We start from the raw sequence: 17,289 nt of genomic DNA, 5'->3' as shown, positions 1-17,289 counted from the left end.
GGGTAGGGAAGAATTGCTCACTGTTTCTCAAACCTTCAATCTGAAGGCGATATGAGAAGCAAAGATGCCTTGATCTCTCTCAGTTTTCCCTAATATCCAATTCAATAGCATTGTTATTTATCAACTTCAATATTTTTTGCCATTTAAGTAAATAGTACATTAATTAATCATATCATACTGAGAAATTTTGAATTACAACTTTCCTTCGAAATGAAATTAAATAGCAGTTTAAATGCTACAGACATTATATATAGCATTATCCCTGTCCCTTCAGAAATCACTTGTCTCACATTTCAAAATGCATTGCTATTATTTAGTTTATAAACAAAAATTAGAAAGGAAAAAGATGATCAGGCCCTCCACTAAGAATTTAATCAATCAGAATTCAGACCCATAGCTTTAGAACAAATAACTACTTGGGGGCCAACAAAACAAGCAAGGATATTTCATCTCTCAATCAAAAGGCCATTTGCCTTGCAAATATGCAGGGTAAAAACAAAACAAGAAATATCAGAATTGCAAGATAAATAAATTCCAATATACACTTAAATTCAGATTATACATTTCTCTTTCAAAAATCTTATAGAAGTAAGGTTAGAATATGGGTAAATAATGAGAAAATCATGAGAGCAGCAAAAGCCACTTGACATACATGTTACATTGCCAAGGAGAAATTACTTGTGACAAAAAATGAATCACCTTGACCTTCTTTCAAGTCATACAATCAGCTTTGACAACCATAATCAGCTCAAAAATTTCAAGGTTCTCCTATACCCACCATGAAATAGGACCCAAACCATCATAATCAAGTGATCCCTGCCAACAAAATGAAGATTAATGATTTAAAACACTACTTTTTTATACAAATGTAGTCTTGAGCCAAAACACCATTGAAAAAGCAAAATAATCTCCATTCGTCTCTTAGCATAGTCCACTGAATATAATTTTCTATCCCCCATCCACCTAAGCAATTTGATTCTAAATTCCTGCTATATCTACACATTGGTAGGTCATTTAGCCAAAAAAATCTAAATGACCGGGAATCCTCCAAGTGGCAACCTAGGGCGCCCCAAGGACTCCCCAAGTCCCCATATTCCGTTATAAATTTTATAAATTTTAGAGAAACCCTTTTTATGGGCATCTGTTGAACTAAAAATGAAGGCTCCTCTATCTGATGGACAGCCTGATGAACTAAAAATTGAAGGGTCCCTCTACCTACTTGATCCAGTTGGCACTTAGCAAAACCTTCTTCCTCACACACATGTACACAAATAAATCAAATTTAGTTTGATTGGTTATAAACTAAGGAATTTTAAATTGCAGAATTGCTGCCTTCATATGTTAATTCAAAGAGAACAACTCAATTACTCCTAAACTACTTGTGAAATAATTCTTCCTTGTAGAGCCTTCAGGTGTGCTGATTAATCCCTATCGGGACAATATCTTTCCAGAAGATTCAATATTACACCAAATATTTAGCTAGATTTCAGTGTTTCTTAGCAGTCACCTTTAATTGTAGAACTCAAATTAATGGAACATGGAGCAAGAATTGTTCAGAATATGACTTGAACTTACAGTGATCACCATAGGAGCAAGTGGCTTTGCTTCCTTTTCTTGCTCAATTGGGATTGGAGGATAACTAATACTATGAACTCGGAACCGAATCTGCACTTAATTGCAAAAGATAAATTTAAATCATTATCCAAAGCCTTGAAGCATTGAACCAGATTAAATGAAGATAAAAGGACTGCCAAAACATAGCAGTGCAAACCTCATCTTTTCCATCTATTGGGTATTGTTCATCTTGGAATTCCCATGACCATACGCCTTGATGCCTGTATCCTCATTACCAGATGAGTATGCTTATATTATTAAAATCGAAGACAATGAAAGGATAAAAATGAAATAATTTTAGCAAAGATCACACTGCAGGATTAATAAAGGCCTAAAAAGCATTAGTTGTAATACAAAATTCTTACTTGTTCTCTGGGTTGGGCATAAGACTGGATGCATTTGGCAGAAGATGGACAGGTATGTGGGTGTCATCAAAAAAACCAACAGACACTGCCGTAAGAGATTGAATATCAGATCAGAGGTACAGGTATAATAATTAATTCATAATCCCTTCTTATCAGTAATGGGATTGATTCATCACAAGAACATGGAGATTGGTTGATACAAGTCAACAACAAGAATGGCATAGCCAATTCAGGATCTTTCAGTGGCATGGAATTTATCTTACATGCTATTTTTAGTTAAAGATCTATTTATTTTGCAAAGAAGGGAAATGCATGTAGAAAAGGTTCTGCACCATAAAGAAAAGGCTCTACCAATTTATTTAGGAAACAATTGAGTTGAATCATCTTGATACCTGTTTAATCCTTGAGTTGAATCAACCTATTTGAACTTGCTCAGAATCCGAGCTCTAGTAATGAACCAAGTCACCAACAAGAGACGAACACAGATTTTGATTTTCCTATTTTTAGATTGTCATCCAAGATTCTTGTTTACCATGGCCCTGTTCTTCTGCCATTGATTCGAAACCATGATCATCACCATCAAAAGGTGCTCAGATATACATGTCAGTTGTTTCTGCTACATCAGAAAATAAGGTGATGCATCTTCCTCACTATTCTCTTTTTCTGAAGGTTTAACTGAAGCACAAGTTCATCTACTCTTCCTCCATCCATGAAGATTGACATACTTCTCCAGCTTTGGCTAAAGTCGTCTATTTTTGTTGTTGGCCTTCTTCTCAGATCAGAGGTAGTTTGTCCTAAGAGAAAGGGGATATAAATTCCTAGAAAGTTGCATTGTCTTTTGTGCCTAAGACAGCATTTTTCTGATTCCTGCTCAAGTGCTCAAAAATTGAGAAGTGCTACACCAACTCCACCCCCCCCCCCTTCTCTCCTTTTCTTTTTGAAAAGCCATCTCTTTCTATAGATTTTTATTTCCCATCTCCTTCATGAAATAACATCCCATGCGCCCACGACTCTTCTGAACTGTAACAAGAAGTTTCAATTCTTTGGCATAATCCATGTCATCATTGGATGAAGGATGCTTGCCATCTGCCTTCGCGTATGAAAAATCAAATCAACCATGTTTGATTTGCATGCATAGACAATGAAATTGCTTGAGAGAAGCAATTTATAAAATTGCTTTAGATCTCACTTTTTTGTCATTTATAAAATTGTTTGAGAGAAGCAGCCTTCTGCAATGGACAATGAATAGTTTTCGTTCTTTTTTTTCTTGAACAAAATGTTAGAGCCTTTGTTGGACTATTTTCCATGCATTGGGTTATTTAGGAGATTTGTTGAGGATTAATTTTTACAAAATTTGGGTTTTCCACATTGACTGTGTGTTGTATAACTAATTATCAAAGAAAATAAAGGAGAGTCTAGGAAAACCCATAACTCAACAATCATGTGTTGAAATCCTCAAGTTGTATTTCAGTTTAGGACTTTATAAAGCAAAATTAGCAAACTAGTAGCAGAAGAAAATGAAGAAAAGAAATCTGTATAATGGGATCCTTACTAAGTTATAACTACTATTCATCTTTGTAACTAACTTGTATTCAAATTTTCCATACAGAAGATTGCTAAGTTATAACTACTATTCATCTTTCTGACTAACTTGTATTCAATTTTTCCATACAGAAGATTGCTACATCATCTATCTATCTATCTATATAAGAAGGAAGTCAAGGAATTTTCTCCTTTTTTTGAAAATTTTATATGTTTAATTAATTCCATGTCATTTTTGAAACAACCAACGAGACACTCTCCTTCCCCATAAAAAATCACCTAAACTCTCCCCATACACACATGTTCCCAATAACCTAAATAATCTCCTCTCCTAAAATTTCTCCTAAACTACCTCTCCCACTTTCTTCTAAATTATCTCTAATTCCTATTTATCTCCAAAATTATCTCTAATTTAGTAGGGAGTTTCTCTCCTAAATTATCTCTAATTCCTATTTATCCTCTCCCCCACTTTTTATCTAAATCTATCTAAAGAAATTTTGGATTAAAAAAATTTAGAATCATTTAAATATTCTAACAAAATTATATAATAACTTTAAAATATTTATTAAAAACATAAAAATAATTCTAATAGATTTAATAATATTCATATTATTAATAATTTTTTATTTTTACAAAATTCATCACGAAATTATGTACTAACAATATAAATTATGATTTTCCAGATTATTCAATTTAAATGTTATTCAAATACTAAAGAATTAACAATAAAAAATAAACTATTATTTCAATATTTCAATAACTAAATATCTAAAATAAAAAAATATTAAAAATAGCTAAATAATTAAATGACAAAATATTTAATATTATGTAATAGCTTTAAAATAGATAAAATTCAAATAACAAAGTTTATTAAATATTTTAAATATTTAAATAACGAAATATTTAACATAACTAGATTTTAAATAGTTAAAATAACGAAATTATGTAATATATTTAAAAAATTAATAAAAGTAGAAAAATAATCATAACATAATGTTGAAATTAATAATAATTTGAATATTTCACAAAATTAATAATGAAATTATGTAATAATAGTATAAATTATAATTGTTGCGGATTATTAAATTTGATATATAATTAAATAACTAAATAATATTGTAAATAACTAATTTCACTTATATCACTTAATAATTCGAGAAAATAACTTTCAAAAAAATTAATATCCATTAACAATAATTTTAAACTCTTAATCTATATTTATTATATAATTATATATACTAAAATTAATGTTTATTGTATGTCAGTAATTATTTATTTATTTTTGATAAATATATTTTTAATAATTATGTATATAAATTTATTTATGTTTTTATTTAATATAAAATTTTCAATAATTATTGGAGATTAAACTACTATTATTGAACTTTTTAAATTTAATTTATTATACTTATTGTATTTATTGTATTTTTGTTATAATTTGTTGATTAATATTTATTAGAGATTAAACTATTATTTGAGACTATACTACTTATTGACTAATTTAATATATGCTTTAGTATTTATTGTATTTTTATTAGTTATTTATTGTATTTTCATTATCAATATATTTTCAATAATTGTGTATTTTTTGCTATAAATTGTCAAAAATTATTGGACATTAAACTATTGTTATATATTAGAGATTAGACTATTAATTTAGCAGAAATTAGGAATGTTCGCGAGTTGGTTCGGTTTAGTTGTAGGTTGTTTGGCCAACCAAATCAACCTGATCAAGTAGGGAGTTGGTAGGGGTGCAAATGAATCAGATTCTGACCCGATCCAATCCTATTTTGTTGGATAATCAGATCTTCGGACTGGATCAAGAAATAGGATCCTATCAGAAATCGTATCAGATTCAGATCACCCCCTATCTGATCCATATATGTGTGTGTATGTGTTATTTATTTATATAAATATATATAACACATATATGTTATTTATTTATTTATTTATTTATAAATATATTATTTATATTGCATTTTTGTAAATTTGTTATATTTAATTATTTTGTTATAAAAACATGTATATATATGATGAAAATAGTTGAAAAGATACTTGTACTTTTTGTTTTTCTTTTTTAAATTATTATATTTTATTTTTATTTTAATAATTTATTGTTTTTTAAGAAATTTAAATTGGATCCGATCAAATCCGAAAATTAGACTACTTCATTGAATTCGAATTCGAATCCATACTTATGAGATCAGATCATAATCAGATCTTCGGATCAGATTCTAATATACCCTAATTTGAATCCGATCCAATCCGTTTGCATCCCTAGGAGTTGGTCACCTAAAATCGACTAACCATTTGTGAAAATCGGCCCACTCAGGTTGTATCAGTTTGGGTTGATTTTTGGTTTGGCCAATCGGTTCAAAAGATTTAAACTTAAAAACTTAAATTTAAATTTAAAAAATTGCAGTGACATTATTAAAAAATTAAATTTATGATATAAAATATTTTAGACTAAGAAATATGGGAATTTTCCCACTTTCCTATATTAAAAAAATATATTTAAAATATAAAATTTTAATATATCTATGGTAAGGTCGTTCGATTTTGGTCGGTTTACAAATGGCCAATGTGAAAATGATCCAACCTGGTCGAGTTGGGAAATTATTGAACCAAAGCTGATCGGAAATACTAGAAAACCGACCAACTTGGATCAAGTTGATCGGGTTGGTCAGTTTCATCAATTTGATGAACCCTAGCTGAAATTAATTATTATTAAAAGTAGTATATAAAATATAAATAATTATTAATTATTTAAAAAGTTAAAAATATTAAACAATTCTATACTTATCGGTTTAACAAATCTCGTGCATCGCACGGGTCCCTGCTACTAAAATAATAAAAAGCAGTAGTGATTCATCAATTTGATTATCAACCCTAGCTGAAATTAATTATTGTTATTTTTTATTGTAAAATGTTTTTAAAAGTAGTATATAAAATATAAATAATTATTAATTATTTAAAAAGTTAAAAATGTAAAACAATTCCATACTTATTGGTTTAACAAATCTCATGCACCGCACGGGTCCCTGCTAGTAAAATAATAAAAAGCAGTAGTGATTCTCAAGCTAACAAAATTTCTGGTGGTTTGAACAAAAGTAAGTTATAGAAAATTATGTGACAAGATTTATCCAAAAAAAATGTGACATGAGACATCTACAGAGAAAAATAAATCCATTGAGGTTTATATTGCTAAATATCTAACTTGGAGCCAAGGTTCAAAATATCACAATATATAGGTGTGTATTGTACGATACTCATCAGTTTTTTCTTTTTTTTTTTTTTTTTGATAAATGAGTAAGCATTTCATTAATCCAGTAAATAAGAGTTACAGGCAACACAAGGAGAGGCAACTCAAGGAGAGGCACGAGATGCGACCTTTCCCTTAAGATTGATTACAGCATTACAAAATCAGATGAGCATAATTACAAGGTAGCCCAAAATAAAGAATCCCCAGAGACCCCCTGTTTGGCAAGTGAATCAAACATCAAGTTTGCTGATCTGCCTACCAACTGGACTCTAACTGTCAGATTTCGTGTTAGCCATTTGACATTTAAGGAGATTTCTATAGCCCCAAATCACAGTCAGCAACCATCCCACCACCACCTGAGAGTCCCCTTCAATAAGCAAACGCTCTATACCTAGCTGGTTTGCGAGCTGGATTCCTTGTACAGCAGAAAGCAGTTCAGCCCTTATGGAATCTCACAGGCCCACGACCTGAATATAAGGATATGATAATGCTATCTTTATTTCTCAGAATTCCTCTATACCCAAAGGTCCAGAGTTACCTCTGTTACTCCCATCAAAATTCAGCTTACAAAACTCTTCCCCAGATGGCATCCATTGTACCAAAAATCTATTCTACCTAGTAGAAGTATTAGCCACGGCTAACAGGTTTAAAGTTTTCAGCCACTGAATTTCCCTTGTCAAAACACAGTCCTTAATGTCTGATATGCTTCCTTTTTTTTTTTTTTATCAATAACACAATTCATTAATTATCACAATAATTATAGGGAGGAAGACAAACTTTCTTATCTTCCAACTACATTATGAGCCCCAAGAGAAGAAACAAGAGAGAAAAAGAGAGCAGGAGAAGAAAAAATAAAATTACATCTGTGCCCAAAACATGACTTCCCTGTCCACCCCTTGTTTAGCTAACCCATCAGCAAAAAAATTAGCTGATCTTTTCACCCAAACAATTTTAACTTCCATTTCTCAAACCAGCCATCTGAATTTCCTCTTCAAATTATTATAACTCCATAAACCATTCTCCATTCAACCACCCAACCACCACCTCCGAGTCCCCTTCAATTATGAGTTTTCTGATATTCATCTCCCTAGCTTTCTGGACACCTTCCACAACTGCGTGGATCTCCGCTCTGAGAGAACCACCCACCCAGTTGGGCCTGAGAACACGGTAGAAACAACCCCATTCTCATCCCTGAAGACATCCCCAATCCCTGATTGACCGGGGTTCCCTATGCTACTTCCATCAAAGTTTAGCTTTATGACGCCCGCAGGTGGGAGAGTCCAAAACACACTCACCCCAGCTTTAGTCTGGGTACAGCTAGCAATCTCACCCCACTTCCTCAGCATATCATCCATTGTATATTCTTTGAAAAGCTCTAGGGACTCCATCCACTGAATAACACTTGTGTATCAGGGCCCTCAACGCTTCAGCACCAATCTCTACATCAGAGAAGATTCTAGAATTTCTTTCTTCCCACAACCCTCTCCACATAGTCCTTCCCCTCTTCGTACGCCACCTGAAAAAAGAAGGATCAAAAAGGCCCTGAAAAAATTTGGAAGAGTCCAGGTACACCCAAAAAGAGAGCAAGCCCAATGCCAAATAGACTTTGCAAAATGGCAAGACACCAGAAGATGAAAGTCGGTCTCCCCATCAGCATTACAAAGAACACACCAATGAGGGGACAAACAAGTATTGGGTCTCTTCTTGTGGAGCAGATCACTTGTATTGATTCTTTCCAGAAAGGCTTCCCAACAAAAACTACCAACCTTAAGAGGAATTGGCATGCACCAAACCTCATTGACAGGGAAGGGGAGGGGGGGGTTACAGGATTGGTGGGCTGGCTTAGTACTTTAAAGAAAGAGGCACAAGAGAAAGAACCATAGGGTGGGGGGTCCAGATTCTAGAGTCATCCTTAAAAGGGTCCAAGAAAACATTATCAAGAAGAGAGAGGAGCCTTAAAATACTGTCTAGGTTTGAGTCTCTCACAGCCCTTCTCAGGCCCAGATTCCAACCAAACCCAGAGATGGAAGAGGATGGGGTCAAAAAAGAGGAATCTGACTCATTTTTAAAACCAGAAAGTGCATACAAATAAGGAAACTGGTCCTTAAGGGGTGCATTCCCCACCCATGTTTGTTCCCAGCATCCCATCTGTTCAGCTCTAGCCCATGTATGCTTACCACTATTTTGGCCCATAATTTATCCTTCTCTAGTTTAAATCTCCACAATCATTTCCCCAAGAGTGCCAAATTTCTTTCTCTAATATTCCCAAGCACTAGCCCACCATTGTTTGGATCCCCTCACTTCTGATTTAAGAAATTTGGCACCCTTGGGGATTCAAACTAAATCCCTGTATTCAATCCTTTGAGTCTGTTTCCAATTCTGTGTTTAAACACTGAGACTTTAAAGTTAGAGAGAGAATATATATATATATATATATATATATATATATATATATAGTATCAGCCCTTTGAATTGCATTGCATATCACATGCATAGATACTTCAAACCATTCTTGGATCACTCACTAGAAGGCCCAACTGTTGGTTGGTTGGTCCTTCAATTTAAAATTTGTCTTCAACAATGACCAAAGACTTCTGAATTAGATATGTATCTCACTATCTCTGTTCAGTTAAGTATGACAATATGATGTTTTCTGGGAATCCCCAAGGTTCTCCTAATTAGCCTTAGGCATACACAAATACTACATCCAGATAGTGAACATGGATACAGACCCATCAATAATGAGACAATTCTCAATTGTAACTCAAGATAAGTATTTATAGAATGGGGATAAAAACTTGAGTATGTCAACTGGTTATTGCACTAGCTTACTAGTTTGAACAGCAAGTCAGTGATCTAACAAACTAATTACTGCTAAAACACAGAATTCATTTTTAGTGGTGGTGTAGATGCCAGACTAAAGAGTAGGGATGATCATTCCCAGACCTGGCCCAGCCCGCACCCTGGACCTGAAATATAGGCTTGGGCCTGGCCCTATATGAGCCTGGGCTTTCTGAGCATACATAGTTACATAATACACCTACACCCATTAATTTGCATACCGAGCCAGGAATGATAATCTCTTCTAAAGACAGAAAGAATTGGATTAACATGCAAGTCATAGTTCAAGTACAACAATTCTAGGCTAATACAGAATAGTAAACAACATCTGAATAAACCAATTAAGCAATGAAGAGTTCAGTTTCTGAGAAACTGTAACCATAAAATCTAGTCAAGGAAGATCAGTTCAAGAGACTCAATCAGAACACAGATCACGGTTCTTCTTCATGGACTAAAGATGATTTTTTTTATCTTAGGGTTTCACCAAGGTTAAAATTGAAGGTGACTCATAGGTATTGGCTTGATAAGGAAGGGAATTAAGGAGTCAGGGCATTTGTGAAATTTTACTAGGGAAGCAAGATTGGCTTCCTGAGTGAACCCAGATCAGTTAAAGTTGCCTGTTAGTGTGATTAGTGAGGCTTCAAGAGATGTAAAACTTTTGGGGGCTTAACTCTAGCAGGATAGTCTTCTGGGCCAATACCAGTATTGGTTCTTGTTCATTGCCAGGACTTTCTTTTCACGTACTTTATCACTCTGAATGTAACTCATCCTTGCATATCAATATAAATATATAAAGACATAAAGACATACATTAATACATATGTGTATATGCATACATCTACACCTACATAAGCACACGTGTGTGGGCCCAGGAGTGTGTGTCTGCCAGTCAGGTTGTTTAGTAAGCCTCCCTGAATGACCCACTAATCTTCTACGTGGCAATCTAATTGGAAGCCCAAAAAGGGCCCGACATGTTTGTCTTGCTGGACTAGATCCATGGGGCAAATTTCAGCCTCAAAGTATTTGCCACAAGTCAATAATATGTTTCTGGTCAAGCATACAATAAATAGTTGCAAATCCAAACTGCTAATATTTGTTTGGGAAACCACCAATACGAGATAGAATATAGGGCTGCTGTGACCTGGAGGGTTGAACACTTGGCCAATCCAAAGGATCCTTCACATTCTGGACTGTTTGAATATGTCATCTCATCCCTCCACATGGGAAAAATAGGGTAAGTTGTGTAGAGAAGTACCTACTTAATCAATTTTTTATTAATAAAGAAGAAATCAATAAGCTGATACAGAAACAAATATAAAGAATATCAATTAAACCACCTACACTTTAAACCATTGGCATCAGATGATTTTAATTTTCCAACAATAATCTCTCCCACAAATGGCCGAAACATAACCAATCTGAATTGTACCTGCCAGGATATAATGGCATGGTGAGTCAACTGGAAAGGGAACAAAATTAAGCAAAATATTAATTGTTTCTTGATTCTATTAGGGGAAAAAGAGAGATCCTATCCTTTTCTAAACAAGTACAGTAATACCCTTCTAATAATGAATAAGAAACCCCCTATTTGTCAATTTTTCATGCAAACTTGAATTCTACCACAAAGAGTATTGCAATAAAACTACAACAGAAATATTATTATCCTTGTCAACTAATGAAAGATTCTTAGAAAATACATGAGCATGAAGCGTGTGATACCTCATCATATTAATATGAGCGATTTCATTTTTCAGAAATAAAGCAATTCTCTTTACTCAAGTTCTGAAATCAACAAAAAAATAAAGGTTGCAATGAAAAATTACTTAAAGATCCTCAAGAACTTTATTTATAAAAAAAAAAAAAAAATCCTCAAGAACTTTATTTATAAAAAAAAAAAAAATCCTCAAGAACTTTGTTCTCTTGATTCTTATCATGGCCTTTTTGTGTCTCAGTAAATAACTTACCTGGGTAAATGCACTTACCCAAGTAAGTGTTTCTTGGGAAACACTTAACCAGATAAGAGCACTTACCAGTGTTCTTTTATTCCCCAGGTAAAGGTGTACGATGACTGATTTATCCAAAAAAGTGACATTATTGAAGGGACAATATTGTCCCACCATGTTTTAGTAATTTTCAGTGTGCATGGGTAAGTAATTTACCCAAGTCTGAGGAGATTATTACTTCCCCAGGTAAATGAGACACTTGGGAATAATTCTTTTTCGTGGGACCCATTAATACCAGAAAGCGAGCACAGGTTTCTTTCTTTTATGTGGGACCTACCAACTTACCCACCCCCACTTTCCAGAAAACGAACGAAGCTCATATGTCAAATAAATACAGACTATTCTCAATATCATTATGTCTTATCAGCATTGTCCTAACTATCTATGATCTGCTACATGATGCACCATTTCTGCTCCATAGAGCACTTATCTGCTACCGGGTTGCTGATTTTTACCTATTAACTGAAGCGATGTCTTTTCTGGACTTCACCTTGTAAGTATGTCCCCTTAGAGTGCCCATTTTGCACCTTCCCATTGGTGCAACCATTGGTCTGCATTAACAAGTCCAGACATCCTTGGAAAACTCTACCTTTCACCAAATGGACCTAACCCCAAATTCTTCTGGTTCAGCAGAGTGTAGGTGGGTAAATGTTAAGAGTGGGCTAAATAGGTGGTTCAAATATTTTAAATGCTAACAGATATAGAAAATGAGGAAGCCATCTTCACATCATTAACACATTTGAAAGGCATCAGAGGAAACAGAAATCCCAGTGTCTATCCCCCTACCCAATGTGTGCATTCTGTCTCAAAAGTAGAGAAGGCTTTATTGGCAGAGAAAATCTTTATTCCATTTTTCCACATGTTTAATTTTGGAAGCCGTGTGTACCTATAAAGACATCAAATGACTTTTGTAAATATTTAGAGTTTCGAGGAAGGAATACGATAAGTGCCTCTTTGAAGATAAGATTTTTCCATTCATGGTAATTATAAAGTAGAGGAGCAGATTTTTTATCCTAGATTTTTAAAGAATTTAAAGGTTCTAATTTGACAACTTTAAGAGAGATAGATGTCTATTATAATATTCGATCTGTCTCTGACATATAAACTGTAGATTTCTTTATATGTGTTTTAACCTATGAGCATTTAATTGCATAAATGAGCTCTTCTCCCCTTTACTTGTTTAATGCACTTTTCCTTATAGAATAAAGGATATCTTATTTCCTTTTAATTAAATTTTATTTTATCATAAAAAAGGATCTTGCACATGTTGTTCTCTTATCCTCTTATGTTGTCAAATTGTGTATGCATTCCCATAAATTAAGATACTGCATATCCAATTAATGCCAAAAAGATGTCATTGCTTTAGGATTGTAAAGTGCAAATAGCCAAAATGACCTTAGTTTATATATTAGAATAAACTTACAATGATGCCAATGATTAATGCTATTTGTCATTTGCAAATTGCAATATAAAAAGAACAAAAGCAGGTTGCTTTCCTTGCATCAGGGGAATTCATGAAAACAATATAATAATGTATAAAAAAGCATCAGCACAAATTTAATAGGTATAGAGGTTTTCGAAAAAGGTGTTGGGCATAGTGTATTCATGGTTGGAAAGCCACTCTTTGTTCAGAAACAGACACACTAATACTTAATTTTGATTGGGATTATCTTTTTGTAAGGTCGTAGAAAGATCTATTTGATGTACTTGGTTATTTGTAAAGGGTCAGATATGTCTTATCCTTGTACAGAATTCTCATTGTAAATGAGCTATCATTGTGCTTTTTTGGATATAAAAATGAAATACTTTACCTTACAGTTTCAAAAAAAAAAAAACCAAATATAGAGGCATAGATGCAAAATGCCCAACATGCCACTGTAACTCGCATGTGCTAATTAAACAAAAGCTAGCATTCTAAGCATATTGAGGAAAGGAAAGTAAAAAGATTATTTTAATGAGGAAGATAAACACCGTATAGGTTGAAGCACCATCTCCAGGATAGATGAAGCCATCTTTAATATCTCTAATGTCGTAAATGGAGATGCAAAGCCCCAAATTCGGGATAACCTTCACCAAAACATATGATGCAAGTTGTTAAATGTTTAAATGTTGCATTGTTGCTCATAACTTCAAAATTCAAATAATGGAAATTTCAAGAACAAGATGAAAAATAGGAGTCAAGAAAGAAATTTGACAAACCTTATCCAAGAAAAGTGCCTCAAGTTCTCCCTTAATTGCCTCATCCAAAGGAAGGTTAAGTAGATGAGGGGGCAAACACAAAGTATGCTCAATCAAGCTAAGGAAGAACATCTAGCCTTCTCCAAATTAAAATTTCAAACTGAGTGTGTTAAGCACCAAATAGCTTGTGACATAGGTAAATGTTTACCCCCTCCCCCAAACCAAAAAAGATAAAACATATTAGTAATCCTTTTAAAGAAAATATGATGATGTAGATCCATCCCCTAAAAATACCAATAGATGAAAATAAAAACTGAAATCAAATAGCACTTATTTCCAATTTCCAAAGACAAAGAGTTTGCAAATATTTGGATTTTGAATTTTACAACACTAGGATTTACTCAGCTTGAAGAAATATTTAACAAAGAAAATTTTAGAATAATAAGATAACAATTAAAAATATGAATTTATCAACTCAATTAAAGGTCATTCAAAAGGTCCATGTTCTTGCTAGGTTTCAACTTTTTGTTGGAGGTAGATGAAAACAAACATCTATGACATGCATTAAACAAAACAAGAAGAATCAAAGGTGCATTTCTCCCCACACTTGCATTTTCTGCCTCTTTAACAAGGAAATTATGAATCACCTAATTCATTGATTGCAAGTTTACTTGGTGACACATGGTACGTATTATAAAAATAAACTCATTGAACCTGTTTTCTCAGATGAAGATGGACCGGAGTCTGGTTTCATTATAGTTCTTTTTTTTTTTTTTTTTTGATAATTTCTGGTTTCATTATAGTTGCATATATTGGTTATAATGAGACAATCTGGGAATAAATACTCTTAAGAGTAGAACTCCACCAATGGGCAATAGTGGCAGCATAGTTGTCAAGGCGATTAGGCGACCATGGGGCTCCCATGGAATCTATAAATATATTAATTTATGGATTTCTATAATCTGCCATATAATCAACCATATAATCAGCCATTTCAGATTTTCAAAATAAAGCATTTCAAATTCAAACATATCTCAGATTTTCAATTCAGCAATCAGCATACAACAAATTCAAAATAAAACATTTCAAAAAAAAGAAACAAAAGAATGGACTCAAGGACTCAAAGGGGGCGGACGACTGGTGAAACACTTGGACAGTTGGACTCATGACCTCATGCGGCGGGCGTAATGGAAGAAGAAGAAGAAGAGTGGAGAGAGGACTGAGTTGACTGGCTACTGAGAGGAGAACCCCTGTTTTTTACTTTTTCAAAAAAAAAAAAAAAAAGAAAAGGAGGTTTGGCGGAAGAAGAAGAAGAAGAAGACTGCGGCTGTGGACTGTTTTTTCGAAAAAAAAATGAAAAAAAAGTTGAAGAAGAAGAAAACTGAAGAAAGAAACTTACCTGCCGCTGCCGGAGCTGAGGTGCGATGGAGGTGGGCTGGGGGCTCGAACTGGTGTTCGGTTCTCTTCCCTCTCCAATCGAAACTTAATTTTTTTTTCATGTCTTAGTACTTAAGAGTTAAGATAGATAAATTTTAAAGGGTAAATTACAAAGACCCCCCGTACTATGGGGTACAAGGATCCCCGTACTTTGTTTTGCGACAAAAACCCTCTGTACTATGTTCATGGGACAAAAATCCCTTCCCATTAGCTTTCCGTTGAAATCCGCCATGTTCGTACTACCCTTATAATAAGAAAAATATTGTTCATCTTCCCCAACCTCACAATACGAACAGCAGCCGAGATAAGGGGAGAGAAAGGGAGATCGGTGATTACTACAGCTGCTGTGTTTTTCCTCATTAACCGCATCTGTATTTTTCCTCTGTATCAGATCCGGTTTTGTCCTTGACATGTTTCCAGGAGCGGGAACCCAACTTCGTCCTTAGCATCAGATCGCTTTTGAACCTTGAATTAATGAAGAACGGCTGTCAAGCCGCTAAGTGGCGAACAAGGTAGGGTGGGCCTCGCTATCATAAATCTGTCCATTTGAGAAGTCAAATTTTGAATAGCGATCTTTTCCTTGAAACCTTTAGCGATGTCCTCACCGAGGTGTGAATCTTCTTCTCTAATCTTCAGCACTTGATGATGAATGATACATTTCCAATTTGCCACCGGTTTGAGGGACATCACATTCTCCGGCGATTCCTTGCTCCGTTGATAACTTCAAGACTCGTAGAATCAACCTTTGTCAGAACCGGCCCTTCTGTATTCTGCAGAACACGACGAGAACACTGGTCTCTGGATTCTTTCGCAGGCTCTACTTTCATTTTTTTACCTAAGCCAAAGAACCAAGAATAGGGATTCTGCCTCTCAATCTGCAACTCCTCAGCTGCGTTGCTGTGGACGAAGCAAGGAGATTGTTGACACTCTGTAGAACACAAGGAGAGCACTGGTCTCCAGATTCTTTCGCAGGCTCTGTTTTCATTTTTTTACCTAAGCCGAAGAACCAAGAATAAGGATTCTTTCTCTCAATCTGCAACTCCTCAGCTACGTAGCTGTGGACGAAGCAAGGAGATTGTTGACATTCTGCAGAACACGATGAGAGCACTGGTCTGTGGGAAGTAGCAGAAATGTCAAGGACAAAACCATGGGAAGCATTGTCATCGAAAAGGAAAACGAATGTTCAAATTTACATTTCTCCACCCAGCACAGTTCGTCTCCATTTCTCCACCCAGGGCGCAACTGGACTGTTTACGTTTCTGCAGGGCGCAACATGGGAAGCATTGTCATCATGTTGAATCAGTTCCGCTGAGAGCACTGGTCTGTTTACATTTCTCCACCCAGCCCAGTTCGTCTCCATCATCTTCGCCCATTCTTCCATCAGTCCAGCGGACAATAGAACATGACTCTATAGAATCTGCTACATTTGGGTTTTCGGTTTTGGGTTTTGGAGCATTCCTAGTGTTTTTCTCTCAATTGACAAGGGTAGTATGGGAATTGCAACAGCAGATTTCAAGAAAAGCTAACGGAAGGTTTGTCAAAACAAAATACAGGGGGTCTTTGTCCCAGATCCCATAGTAAAGGGGGTCCTTGTAATTTACCCAATTTTAAAATAATACGCTTATTGGCGAGGCGATCATGAAAAAACGGCCTAGTGACTTTGACAACCGTGAGTGGCAGGCAAAGAGGTAAGAAACATGTCGAGGATTTAATCAATTTTGTGTAGATTTAGCACTATTTTTTTATATATTAATTGTTAGATAGGAAATGGGGACCATAGCATTTAGTAGTCTTTTATATGTTTTTAGATGCTTGCCACCCTATAAGGGCATATTAATCATTGTATTCTACTCTATATTTTTAATATAAATACTAGTGAAGGGAGCGGCCAGAATTAAGCTCTCTTTTCTTTTTCAAATATCTTCCTCTTCTTCTTCTCTCTCTTCTCTTCTTCAAGAAAATATATTTTCTTTTATAGAATTTTTTTTTAATTCAACAGATTTCTAGTTAGTGTCAGAGCAAGGCTAGGGTTTCTTAGAGTTCTCCC

The 17,289-nt window shown here is 34.4% G+C and overlaps 1 protein-coding gene across 3 annotated transcripts; it reads right to left on the bottom strand.

The window, feature by feature from the left end:
- Positions 1-516: 516 nt before the first annotated feature.
- On the bottom strand, positions 517-16,629 carry LOC148879012 (uncharacterized). 3 transcript variants are annotated; one of them, XM_088960380.1, is made up of 8 exons: positions 15,205-16,629; positions 13,827-14,016; positions 13,599-13,694; positions 10,966-11,053; positions 1,980-2,064; positions 1,772-1,835; positions 1,576-1,670; positions 517-816 (listed from the first exon to the last, which is right to left on the bottom strand). In XM_088960380.1, exons 2-7 carry the CDS (start codon positions 13,935-13,937, stop codon positions 1,581-1,583), a joined length of 534 nt encoding a protein of 177 aa, XP_088816506.1. In that variant the 5' UTR covers positions 13,938-14,016; positions 15,205-16,629; the 3' UTR covers positions 517-816; positions 1,576-1,580. The 3 variants fall into 3 exon arrangements, with proteins under 3 accessions (XP_088816506.1, XP_088816504.1, XP_088816505.1); XM_088960378.1 differs by having other exon boundaries at positions 1,576-1,665; XM_088960379.1 differs by having other exon boundaries at positions 1,576-1,665; positions 13,827-13,942; positions 15,205-15,316.
- Positions 16,630-17,289: the final 660 nt, after the last annotated feature.

The sequence above is a fragment of the Nelumbo lutea genome, chromosome 1 (assembly GCF_056320005.1).
Source record: "Nelumbo lutea isolate HS-2025 chromosome 1, American lotus-T2T, whole genome shotgun sequence".
Taxonomy (NCBI): domain Eukaryota; kingdom Viridiplantae; phylum Streptophyta; class Magnoliopsida; order Proteales; family Nelumbonaceae; genus Nelumbo; species Nelumbo lutea.
This window is presented reverse-complemented; position numbering and strand designations above follow the sequence as displayed.